Here is a 13,395-nt window from a genome sequence, read left to right as displayed (position 1 = left end):
TTATCCATACATCTCTCCACCAAAACCAACCAGTGGAAGCTTTGTATTTATTCTTAGAATAAAAATCTCCCTTTAAATTGCTGATCAACACTCAGCCTGGACTCAATTTTGTTCTGGATGTGGGGTGGGAAGTTTCCATCCCGCTGCCGGAACACAGCACTGTATACTGTTTGCAACGGAGGCTACATACAGTTCATACAGCGCTGACAGTCGCTGTAGTTGTTAATGTTGTAGATAGTTTGTTTGAACCAGCCTTGGTCAAAACTATTTAAACTTAACCAACCCCTGCAGATCAGCTTTATGACCTGACTGTGAACACCTATTTCTTTAAGAGATCCCATGCCCCACACCTTTCTTCTATTTCCTGTATTACAAATTTGAAAAGGGTTTACATTTGGAATTATTTTTATTTTATTATTATAATTACTTACGTGGATGCTGCATCTGTCCCCCGCCAGCTCTAAGGCTGAAAACCAAGTCTCAGTGACTGTTAGTCACCACTGTCTGCTTACTGGAGCACTGGGATGTGAAGGGGGTGGGATTGGCCAGCTCAGGCTCTCAGTGGCTTGCTGAGAGGCTGAGCCAGGTTCCAGTCCAGGCATGTGGGTGGATCCCGACCATATGGTCGCAATCTTTCCCGAGCCTGGGCTGTGATGTCAGCTTCAACTCGCTGTCTGCTGAAAACGGGTTACAGGAGTGCAGAACGATGTGATACATAGGAGAAGTACAGCCAAACAAGCTTTGGTTGTACTTCTCCTTTACCTATACACTATTAATAATGTGGTATATACTGTAGTAGAACAATAGTCTCCATTAATCAACTGTCTTGCTATCAGTTAAATTTATATGACAAAAGCCGAAACTTGCAAAGGCTACATAAAGCAAAAAGATTTGTAGCAAGTCTATATAACAGTCACATATCTTACTTGTCTCTACAGATATGAGTGCAATTACATACTGTGGGGGGGCATTTATCAAGCAAATGCAGTCATAAATCAGGCTTCATCTCCTTAGGCAAAGTCTTGGCAACATGTTTACAGACCTGTGTGTCTGTAGTCCTGGGCAGCCAAGTGTGATATCCGTTTTAAACAGATCTACAGTATAAAATTGTCAGGGTCAGATTTAATGCAGTCACAAGTGTAGACTTTAGAGCATGCCAAAAGAGGAATTTTATGACTCAGGCTGTAACCTTGCATATTTCTGTCTAATAATGCTACCCACTGCCACTGGTTAACATTATTTTGCCTTGAGACAGGATTGGTAAATGTCCCCCTGTATATTTTTCTTGGTTATATCAGTTGATTTTCCAAATTATGTAAACCTATTTGGATAAGCGGTTCTTCTGAAACAGCAATAACTACTATTATAAAGACAAATGCATATTTATTTAGTTAAGTGCATATGTATTACCTTATGTGCCTTCTTGTTATTTTGCTTTAATTCTAGAATATTTAATTAAAAGTGTAACAGTCACTTCTCTTTACATGCAGAAGTAGGCTAGCAGTCCTATAGTACATAAAATAACCTTTGTAAAAGAGTCAAAAATAGGAAAGTCTGATATGCAAAACCATAGAGCTAGCACATTCAGTAAGGTATTGAAATGTTCACACATATAGGGGTTGATTTACTTAAACTGGAGCACTCCGAATATGGTGCAGCTGTGCATGGTAGCCAATCAGCTTTCAACTTCAGCTTGTTCAATTAAGCTTTGGCAATAAAACCTGGAAGCTGATTGGTTTCTATGCAGAGCTGCACCAGATTTTGCACTCTCCAGGTTTAGTAAATCAACTCCATAGTATCTGAAGTGCAGAAGCGTTCTACTACCTGCATGCCAAAACCGCTTCTCCTGCTGATATAGACTTATGTGCGAATTTTGAATGTTGGCCTCATCCCAACCAACATCATTAGACTGAAAAGCAAATTAATCGGGCCAGAAAATTGACAATTTAAAGCGGAACTAAACCCATCAATTTAACGGTTTTAAAAAACAGTTGCATTCCCGGCATGCCAGAAGTGCTAACTGTCACATTTGCTTGTGCTTTCAGCCAAACTGTTAAACCATCAAATATCTGGAGTCATAATTGCTCACATGTGCAGCACCATGGCAGTTGCAGATCAAACAGAGGCTAGGATGTCAGCCTCCTTGGCTGAAAAGGGTTGAAGGGTTTAGTTCTGCTTTAACAGCAAATGCATCCAATCAGATGCAGCTGCTGTTCAGGTATTCTGCCAGCTGTCATAATACAGTAGCCAAGTGTGTGCGTGGGGGGGGGGGGGATTCATCCATCAGTGCTGTTTGGAAAGGACAGAGGAACCTGTTACATTTTTTTTATTAACAGCTTGCCGACCAGGTGCCGTCATTATACTGCGGCACGTTGGCGCATCTGCCCGAATCGCCATGGGTGTATGCTAGTCACTTTAAGAGCTATAGGAGGCGCGACAATGGAGCGGATGAGCATGGCCGGAGGCCACAATGTCCACCAGGCAACCCGCGATTGCTCCTCAGAGAGCCAGAATGGGGAACTGTCAATGTAAACAGACAGATGCCCATTCTGTCAGGGAAGTGGAGAGAGATGTGCTGTTCCTAGTGATCAGGAACAGCGATTTCTCTCTACTCTCAGTCAGTCCACTCCCCCCACAGTTAGAAACACCTCCCTAGGGAACACTTAACCCCTTGATCGCCCCCTAGTGTTAACCCCTTCCCTGCCAGTGACATTTATACAGTAATCAGTGACTATTTTTAGCTCTGATTGCTGTATAAATGTCAATGGTCCCAAAAAAGTGTCAAAAGCACCTGATTTGTCCACCGCAATGTTGCAGTTCCGCTAAAAATTGCTGATCACTGCCATTACTAGTAAAAAAATAATAATAATAAAAATGTCATAAATATATGTATTTGTAGATGCTATAACTTTTGCGCAAACCAATCAATATACGCTTATTGAGTTTTTTTACCAAAAGTATGTAGTATGTAGAAGAATATATATTGCCCTAAACTGATGAAAAAATGTATTTATTTATTTTGGATATTTATTATAGCAAAAAGTAAAAAATATTGTTTTTTTTTTTCAAAATTGTCGCTCTTTTTTTGTTTATAGAGCAAAAAATAAAAAACTCAGGTGATGAAATACCACCAAAAGAAAGCTCTATTTGTGGGAAGAAAAGGACATTAATTTCGCTTGGGTACAACGTCGCACAATCGTGCAACTGTCAGTTAAAGCAACGCAGTGCAGTATAGCAAAAAATGATCTAGTCAGGAAGTGGGTAAATCCTTCCGGGGATGAAGCCATTAAGACTGCAGAGTGAAAAACAAACAGTGTATTGCCAGCTTTACTAAGGTGCAACTGCCTACTTTGTACACATCAAAGTAAAAATGGTGACACCAAGCACAGGCCTTTTTGATCCTTCTAGCTGGCCAATTTGTACATTTAGCTTTAACTGAATGTATTTGCAGTTAAGACCAGAGTGATTGACTAGTCAATTAAATAGTTTCTATCCAAAAAGGTTTTCTAAAAAAGGCATACTTTTATAATTAATAAATACAGATAACGCTTGAAGTAAAAATAAAGATCATTTCATGGAGTTTGGACATTTTTACCTATTGATCATTGTTCACTATCAGGGATGTTGTCTTGTGGGTGTAAAGCTGTCATTCTGTTCATTGTTTTGGACCAGCTTGTACAGTGTAGCCAAGAGTGCAGGGACTCCTTTAGATAAAATTGGTCCTAGAACAGAAAAAATAAAGCTGCACGGTTAAAGTAGCATAGTACCATTTATAACTAAACTCACATTAGGGTGTTTTGACCATTGCTGCCACAAGCAATACTATATTTACATATATTTAGGTGTATAGGCACACTAAGCATGTGCCATTGGAGGAAGCATAAAATGACCTTAAAAAACTGTAAATGATTAATTCTTTTACATTTTTTTTTGTTAAAAAACTCATAATTATACATTTTGATTACTTGAAATGAATGCCTCAATATCTTCCAAAATATATTTAGTAAAATGCATTTAATACCTATATATATATTTTAGGCTACGTTCACACTACTGCTAGTGCAGTGCCGGCTCTGGCAGGCAGCAGTGTGATGCAAATTTTAGCGCATTGCACTGCTTGTTTTATTTTTTATTTTTTTTCAATTTTATTTTAAGTATCATGTAGTGACACATAATTCATGTCATTTCACAACAGCATGGTGCATTGTAATGCTGTGCTGTTACATGCAGTGCCATCTGGTGCTGCGAAAGAAAAAATGCTCACATGCTGCATTTTTTCACACTGCGCTGCTGTGTACATCACACCAGTGTTGCAGTGTAAAAGAAGCTCTTAGAAAACAATTGTTTTCCATGTGTCCCAGCGGTGACCTGTGTTAATGTTGTGTGGAAAAATGTAAATCACTGCACTAATAGCATTTAGTATTTTATTTTATTGTGTCTAAGTATATTGGCACGTGGAAAACCAAATGTTTAACTGGCTTTTGGCTGGGTAATGGTGACTAATTCTCTTTTTAGTGAATAAAGGTCCACAGATTTAAATTCACTCTTCCACTATTGTTTGCATCATCTTTGCAGATTAAAAGAGCATCTCTGTAGTTGAGTGTGTATCCCACAAGAAAAAAAATAGGGCTGCTGGTGAATTATGACACAGTAGTCCCAAAAAAATGAGTGATTATGAAAGAGAAAGTATAATTCTAATTTAAAGGGAGCCTTTTTATTCATCAAGCATTTTACCACCTGCCTACTGGGAATTCTTACACCCTTCCTGCCAGGCCAATTTTCAGCTTTCAGTGCACTTGGAATCACAATTGCGCGGTCATGAAACTCTGTACCCATATAACATTTTTCTTTTTTTCACAGAAATAGGGCTTTCTTTTGGTGGTATTTAATCACCATGGGGTTTTTTATTTTTTGCTAAACTAACAAAAAGTTTTTCATAGTTTGGCATAAAATTTTGCAAAATAGGTAATTTTTCTCCTTCACTGATGTGCACTGATAGACTGCACTGATGGGCACTGATGAGGTGGCACTGATGGGCACTGATAGACTGCACTGATGGGCACTGATGAGGTGGCACTGATGTGCACTGATAGACTGCACTGATGGGCACTGATGAGGTGGCACTGATGGGCACTGATAGGCTTCCCTAATGGGCACTTATGAGGTGGCACTGGTGGGCACTGATGAGGAGGCCCTGATGAGGAAACACTGATGAGGCTGTACTGATAGGCGGCACTGATAGGTGGCACTGATGGGCATTGATAGGTGGTACCGATGGACAATGATAGGTGGCACTGATGGGCACTGATAGGCACTGGTAGGTGGCACCAATTGGCACTGATAGGCAGCACTGATAGGTGACACTGATGAGGAGTCACTGATGGGCACTGATTGGTAACCCTGGTGGGCACTGATTGGCAGCACTGGAGGGTACTGTTGGAACTGCACAGAAAATCAGGGCACTGATAATCGGTGTAGATGTCCCTTTCACACAAGCCAGTTATCGTCTCTCTTCTCCTCTCCTTATGCTGTCAGCATTAGGAGGGGAATGCCAATAGTGTTATGCTCAAAATCTGCTCCATTAGGTATTTTAAATTCTCCTAAACATACAGTCTAAGAAGACCTAACAGTGCAATCACCCATAGGTAAATTTTGACTCTAACCACTATTTCAGGCCACTGACATGTGCAGAAAACAGAAACACATGACTTTTATGGGAAGGGCAGAGGCATCTTTCACAAGCAGGCTATAATCACAAGCCTGGCATGCAAGAGACAAGATGGCAATACCCAAAAGTGAAATAAGTGGGACTTGGAGGACAGTATTTTTGATTATGAAACAGCAAAATGTTTACAAATGTAAAGCTGAACTCCGGGCACAAAAACATTCATTGGTCATGCAAACCAGTTTCTGTACATATTGAAAAAATAGATTTAGGTTGCTTTAAAATAGAATACTCTTTCACAGAATAATTGGAAATACATTTGCGTAACTGTTTATTGTTTGGCTATATGTTTCATATTAATGGAAGGAAGTATGTTTTATGATCTGTCCAAACATTTAAAGAGGCAGTGTACCAATGTTTAGGTTACCAATAGGTTTTTTTCACTATTCAAAAAAGTCCCATGAGAGTCCAAAACCAAATATTGTACATCACTTTCTATCACATTCCAGACTTAAAAATATAGAGCTGGCAGCTATAGATTTTATTGGATACTGAAGACATATTATAACTGTCACCCATTAAAATATCTTCATTGCAATATATATTTATTAGCATACCCAATATAATTAAATCAAGCCATTAACATTTGTGCTACAAAAAATATGCTTTTATCAGCAACCATATAGTCCAAAAATCTCTAGAAAGTGATCACACAGAATACAGTTAAAAAAATGAGAGCACCTATAAAGCATATTGTACATCAAAGAACAGTAGAGATAGAGCTCTTGTGACATTTTCCCTTACTGGACAGAAAATGTTCTCTTTTGTTAGAATTCTGCAGATCGAGCATGGGTTCTGATGTATATAAGAGCTACTAGACTCTGCACTAGGTACTGGGAAACTGCATCCACAGCCTAACAAAAATGGGAAAGGTAAAAGACAATGCTATAGCTTAATTATATTTCAAATAATGATCACAGTTAAACCATTTTCACTAATGTACTCTAGTGAATTTTAAATGAGAAGCTTGCAATATAGTAATAGTTACATTCTGAGATTTCTTTGCAAAATTATTATTCATTTATAACCATGGAAGTGACAATTTGTATTGCAGATCATCTTCTACGAGGACAGGAACTTTCAGGGCCGCTGCTATGAATGCAGTGGTGACTGTGCTGATCTCCACTCTTACTTCAGTCGCTGTAATTCCATCAAAGTTGATAGCGGCTGTTGGATGCTGTATGAGCGCCCCAACTTCCTGGGCCACCAGTATTTTCTAAAGAAGGGAGAATATCCTGACTACCAGCAATGGATGGGCTTCAGCGACTCAGTCAGATCTTGCAAAGTTATTCCACAGGTGAGTCTTATGTTTTTTGCACATACTGTATAATACCTCACATATAAGTGCCCATTTGCAGATGATTCTATTACTCAGAATAATAGGTCAGTGTAATATTTGTATCCTTAATCTTTGTGAAAGATACTTCGGAATTATTGATTACCAGTATAAACAGTTCTCTTACTTCCTACACAGTAGGGAGACTTAATTTCTAATCTTGTCTTTACAACGAAGAGTCACTGTTGCATTCAAGAAACTAACAGGACTTGAGAATCATATTATTAATAATAACAGTGTAATGTGTTTAACCAAATAAAGGAAACAGAACTATTCTTTAATTGCCTAACTTTCACTAGAAAAATTCCAAACTCAAATGGGCTGAAAATATTTTGCTCTGGATGGTTCTCTTCTCTTGTACAAATAAATTAGTCCTAATATGGTCAATTTAAAACTGTAGTGAGGATTACTGTTTTCCCTGGCTGTCATTCTGCGACAATGGCTTTCAGTATTTATAAATCACTGACTTGGAAGCAGACTAGAAGTTCTGATTTTACATTGACTTTTTTATGATCTGCGGGCTTTTAGTCTCAAAGTTTTAAAGCCAGAGACAGCAAGGCAGATTCCTTTTTTGAAGGTCAACAATGGCAGCATCTACATTTCTCTCACAACAGGCTTCCTTTAAAGCAGCAATTCTCAACCCTGTCCTCAAGTACCCCCAACAGGCCATGTTTTGGGAATTTCTCTTAGATAAAATAGCTGTCCAAAATACCAAGCCATTGGCTCTGATTTAAAGCACCTGTGCAAGATAAAGCAAAACCTGCAAACATGGCCTGTTGGGGGGTACTTGAGGACAGGATTGAGAACCACTGCTTTAAAGGATATCACCATTCAACCTGCAAACATGGCCTGTTAGGGGTACTTGAGGACAGGATTGAGAACCACTGATTTAAAGGATATCACCATTCATCACTTCACCGATACTTTAGTTTTGGGTAGAGCAACCACTGGCATGCTAGAACTTTACATGCAGGACCTTTGTGCTTTATTTCCAAGCCCATACACTTGCATCAAAATGGTGTCTAATTTGTCCTGTTATATTTTCCAGTTATGATACTAAAAATAACCCATCACCTTAGGTTAATGTCATCTTTCTTTAGTATGTCTATTCCATGTGTGGAAGGTCAGAACCAGGAAATATAGCAGGGTGATAAGGTAGCTGGATTAGCCAGATGAGATAAAATGTCAGTGGAGGATTCAGTTTAATGGTCTTTAACTGAAATGTCAGTTTTGCACCTTTAAGGACCTAAAATGTTAGGCATTTGTTAGTTTACTTGCCTTAAAAATGCAATGCAATATTAACCGGAGATTATTTTTTGTAACATATATCATTATATTTTTATATCATAATTTACAATTGTTGATTAAAGCTAAATTCCAGCCAGGATTAATATAACGCTAATAGCATGTATTTGCCCTTTTATTTTGTAAAAATGCTCTTTGTTTATCCAGTCCATTTTGCTAGTATATCTGCTCCCCCAAATAGGTCCCAGTTTACTGGGGTTGATTTACTAAAGGCAAATAGACTGTGCACTTTGAAAAATGCAGTTGTACTTAAATGAGGTAAATTAATATTCAACTGCATGCAAGGAAAATAAAAATAAACAATATTTTTGCTTGCACATGATTGAATGACGGAAATCAGCAGAGTGTCTGCTCATTTACTAAGATCTGAAGCAACTGCACTTTGCAAAATGTACAGTATATTTGCCTTTTGTAAATTAACCCCATTGTGTCTTGTTTGCTTGACCAAGCACTGCTATAAAATGGCTCCTGATTGTGTTTCCTCCTTGTTGTATTCTACAGAAGGAGAAGTGCCACACTTCCTTCTGTGTGTGGGTAGAATCGCAACAGCAACTGGTCATGACTTACCCACAATCACTGATTGGCAGATATAGAGTATTAAGCAAAATGTGTGTGGGTGCTTATATTTTCCCAAAGAATGGCCCCGAGGTTCACCCATATAGACCTATCATGCTCTATATTTCCTATTGAAACATGGAGAATGTAGTGCTTAATTCCCCTGTTAAATGCGACATGCAACTTCGGCATACCTTCTCCCCTTCATAGGGAATAATGTATGTATTTGAAAAATTAGGCCTTAGTTATTAAAAAAAATCACAGTAGTTTTTATTGAGCATGGGGAGATGAATTTAGGAATACAATGAGGACAAGATCCCACAATTCAATTTACAGTATTTTATTAACACACGTATAACTAGGGATCGTGTTCATTACAGAAAAACTTGTCATAAGAGAAAAAAATGAAGATTATATTGCTTGCTTTTGAAAATGCTGATTCCCTGACTGCCTCTGGCTGTCATATTTTCTAAGTGACTGACCCAAAACAAGCATGCAGTTAAGGAAAGTCAGGAGTTCTTATCTGCACAATTCCGGGGTCAGTCACTTGGAATGCGCTAAAGACAGGTACAGCAAGGGAACTAACACTTGTAGAAGGAGATGTCAGCAGCCATAATCCTGGTATCCTCTTCTTTAGCGGGCAATCCGCTTTCAGATAAATGTGGTCTCTGCGGCGTATTCACCGCAAGATCACTTTTATCAGCGGCAGGAGAGGGCCTCTCCCGCTACGCTCCGGTGCCCCCCACCACTTACCGTAGCCGTCAGTAGCGGTGAAGGTGATCAGGTCCTCTCCCTGGCTTGGTATGGAGACGAGTGAGGGGAAGATGGCCCCACCTGTCTCCATACCATTGCAGGGCAGAAGCGATGTCAAAAAGTCACTTCCGCCAATAGCTCTTAAAGAGAATTTTTTTTTTATTGCATATAGCGTAAATATGAGATCTGAGGTCTTTTTGACCCCTGATCTCCTATTTAAGAGGTCCTGTCATGCTTTTTTTCTATTACAAGAGATGTTTACATTCCTTGTAATAGGAATAAAAGTGACACCATTTTTTTTTAAAAGAGCAGTGTAAGAATAAAAAATTAAAGGTAAAATAAATAAGAAAAATAAATTTAAACGCTCCCTGTCCCGCCAAGCTCGTGTGCAGAAGCGAACGCATACGTGATCAGCGCCCGCATATGAAAACGGTGTTCAAACCACACATGTGAAGTATCACCATGATCGGTAGAGCGAGAGCAATAATTCTAGCCCTAGACCTTCTTTGTAACTCAAAACATGCAACCTGTAGAATTTTTTAAACGTCGCCTATGGAGATTTTTAAGCGTAAAAGTTTGTTGCCATTCCACGAGAGGGCGCAATTTTTAAGCGTGACATGTTGGGTATCAATTTACTTGGCGTAACATTATCTTTCACAATATAAAAAAATTGGGCTAACTTTACTGTTGTCTTATTTTTTAATTAAAAAATATATATTTTTTCCAAAAAAAGTGCACTTTTAAGACTGCTGCGCAAATACAGTGTGACAGAAAGTATTGCAACGACCGCCATTTTATTCTCTAGGGTGTTAGAAAAAAATATATATAATGTTTGGGGGTTCTAAGTAATTTTCTAGCAAAAAAAACTGTTTTTAACTTGTAAACACCAAATCTCAGAAAGAGGCTCGGTCCTTAAGTGGTTAAGCACAAGTCAACATGTTCTCTAAATACCAAATAGTTATTGTTAAGTTCAGGTCCATTTTAAAAGGAGTTTCCCATAAAAGGATTAAACTCTGTTTCAGGAAAGGAAGCTAGTTAGTGCAAAATAGCATTCAGCTTGCTAACATCCCCTTTTAAGCACATGCACATGATTTGTCTGCAGTTACTCGGGTTACATTTTTACTATGAAGGTCATCATTTCTCTGTATCACATATTTAAATTCCATTGTAATAATTTATATATTTTTTTATATTTAGCAAAAAGGTCCCCACAAAATGAGGATCTATGAGAAAGAGGAATTAAAAGGCCAAATGCTGGAGGTCTTGGAAGATTGTCCATCCGTCTTTGAGCTCTTTAAAAACCATGACATCAATTCCTGCAATGTTCTTGAAGGTCATTGGATTTTCTATGAGCAGCCCAACTATCGTGGAAGGCAATATTTCCTGAAACCCGGAGAATACAGGCGATTTAGCGACTGGGGATCCCTCAATGCTAAAGTAAGCTCCTTCAGGAGAATCTTGGATTCATGCTAAAATCCTGATAATGATCAGGGGAATGTGTTCTTCCTGACAAAATAAAATAAATATATGCAACTGACTAAGTTCACATTGTGTGTCATTGTTTCACTTGCCTAACAGTGTGGTATAAATTAATATCATATTAAATAAGATAAACATTTTACATAACAATACACTCACCTTAAATGATCACATTGCCTTAAATTAGGAAAAGGTAATTCAACTATTGGCGCTGCTTAAAAGATATACACTGTATATAGAAAAAGCGCGAGAGAGAGAGAGAGAGAGAGAGAGGAGAGAGAGAGAGAGAGAGAGAGAGAGAGAGAGAGAGAGAGAGAGAGAGAGAGAGAAAAGAGAAAGAGAGGAAAAGAGAGACAGACTAATAGATAGATAGATAGATAGATAGATAGATAGATAGATAGATAGATAGATAGATAGATAGATAGATAGATAGATAGATAGATAGATAGATTGGTGGGGGTGATTTAACAAATAATAGTATAGGCATTCAACACCCACTTCGATAGGAGAAGGTCAGCATTGAAACATACATAAACTGTAAGTGAAAATTTGTGTATCGTACAAAGGAATATACATGGGCAGTTTAGTTGCTGGTAAGAAAATATTACACAAGTATAACAGAACCAACCCTAAGTGGCATATAAATCACAGGCAAAGACAAACAATAAAGCCTCTGCACCATAGAGGAGAAAATACTCATGGAACCAAATGCAATACATTACTAGCCAACAAGCAAATCAAATATTACCAATCCCGAGGGATTAAACAAGTGTCCTCCAGGTGTCTGTTAATTTCAGGTCTCTCCCCTCAGTGTGCCATGTGTTTGACATGTGTTCTTAAAACAGTATGTAGCAAAACCCCCTGCAGGAGCTGCTGTATTTTAATTGGGCCTGTACTCTGCTTTGCTACCACTTTGATTTCTCTCAGTCCCCCTGGCACAGCTGTGATGTAATATAGTGTGCAGTCAAAACCTTTAAAGACAATTTCACAATACACAATGTAATATACCTTTTTGTCTTTACCTTTGGTCTCCAGTCTCCACTTGGTTGATAATGCAAAGGAAAACAGCACTCACACAAAATTACTTAAACAAGAACTTTGTTTACTGTATTTGCTTTAAAGTAGAACACTACAATAATTGTACTGTCAGGCCAACGTAGCCTGAGGCCCCTTTCACATGAGGCGGACTCCGTTTCTACGGAGCCTGCCTTGGTCCGCCGGCTCAGCGGGAGATCTGTCCATTGATCTCCGCTGAGCCGGCGGATGACAGGTCCCTCTTTACTCAATGAGCGGGGAGGGGCTTGTCAGGCACCGCTGCCGCCTATGGAGGGATCGGATGAAAACGGACAGCATGTCTGTTTTCATCAGATCTCACCCGATCCGATCCACCAGCGACAGACCTGGATGTAGGGCCATCCTTCTGCTTTTAGTGGATCGGACAGGGTCGGATGTCAGCAGACATGTCTCCGCTGACATCCAATGCTCCATAGACTAACATGGAGCGCCCGTTCAGGTCCGCCGTCAAAACTGACAGGCGGTCCGATCGTGTGAAAGGGGCCTGACAGTCAACAGATTTCAGCTTACAAAGATATTATACAGATGTAAAGTGTTTGAAATAACTTGCTAATAATGTGCTAAGGAAAGTAGGATAAATGGCAGAGTGAACTGATTTCACTATGAGCACTGCCCTATCCTTTGCACGCTTTGTAAATATAATTGAATCAAATGCTGATTTAACAAAGTACAATACAATATTTAGGGAGCTCCCATTGCTTGATATCACAATAACTTCAATATGGCAGTGAAACACAAAGCCTTGTGTTTTATTAGACAGTCCTTCTTTTCTTCTTTCTTTGGCTAGCTATGAATAAAGTGAATTTGTAATCCAAGGGTTAATGGCTCCCGATCAAAACAAGCTGAATATTGAATCAAAGTTATGGTACAGCAGCACTGCAACTATCTCTGATGCCAATGATACAGTATCAGATCCTCAATGAGATACAGGCCCAGGGCCTATTTTTAGCTCAGTCTAATCCTTTGACTTTGCTTGTGGGACTATGGATCCCAGCAACTCTGTATTGTACAAGTGAACGTGTAAAAGTGCACCAAGGAAACTTTTGGGCAACAGCCCTCTCACCCAACCAGGTCAGCGTTGTCAGAAAGTTCCACTCTGGGGTACTGGGTCCTGTCTCTGGCCGGCCAGCACTACTATGCTGCTCCACTCCGCACAACGAGATGTTCC

The 13,395-nt window shown here is 39.1% G+C and overlaps 1 protein-coding gene across 1 annotated transcript; it reads left to right on the top strand.

The window, feature by feature from the left end:
• The first annotated feature begins 6,468 nt into the window (after window positions 1-6,468).
• Window positions 6,469-11,211, top strand: LOC141147752 (gamma-crystallin 2). The gene is made up of 3 exons (XM_073634935.1): window positions 6,469-6,597; window positions 6,780-7,022; window positions 10,872-11,211. Exons 1-3 carry the CDS (start codon window positions 6,589-6,591, stop codon window positions 11,145-11,147), a joined length of 528 nt encoding a protein of 175 aa, XP_073491036.1. The 5' UTR covers window positions 6,469-6,588; the 3' UTR covers window positions 11,148-11,211.
• The last annotated feature ends 2,184 nt before the right edge of the window (window positions 11,212-13,395 follow it).

The sequence above is a fragment of the Aquarana catesbeiana genome, linkage group LG06 (assembly GCF_042186555.1).
Source record: "Aquarana catesbeiana isolate 2022-GZ linkage group LG06, ASM4218655v1, whole genome shotgun sequence".
Taxonomy (NCBI): Eukaryota; Metazoa; Chordata; class Amphibia; order Anura; family Ranidae; genus Aquarana; species Aquarana catesbeiana.
The sequence above is the reverse complement of the archived record's forward strand: the minus strand, read 5'-3'. Positions and strand labels throughout refer to the sequence as shown.

Excerpts from the sequence above, each read along its gene's own strand:
- LOC141147752 (XM_073634935.1), top strand. Across the intron at positions 7,023-10,871 it reads CTTGCAAAGTTATTCCACAG|CAAAAAGGTCCCCACAAAAT; the intron begins GTGAGTCTTATG and ends TTTTATATTTAG.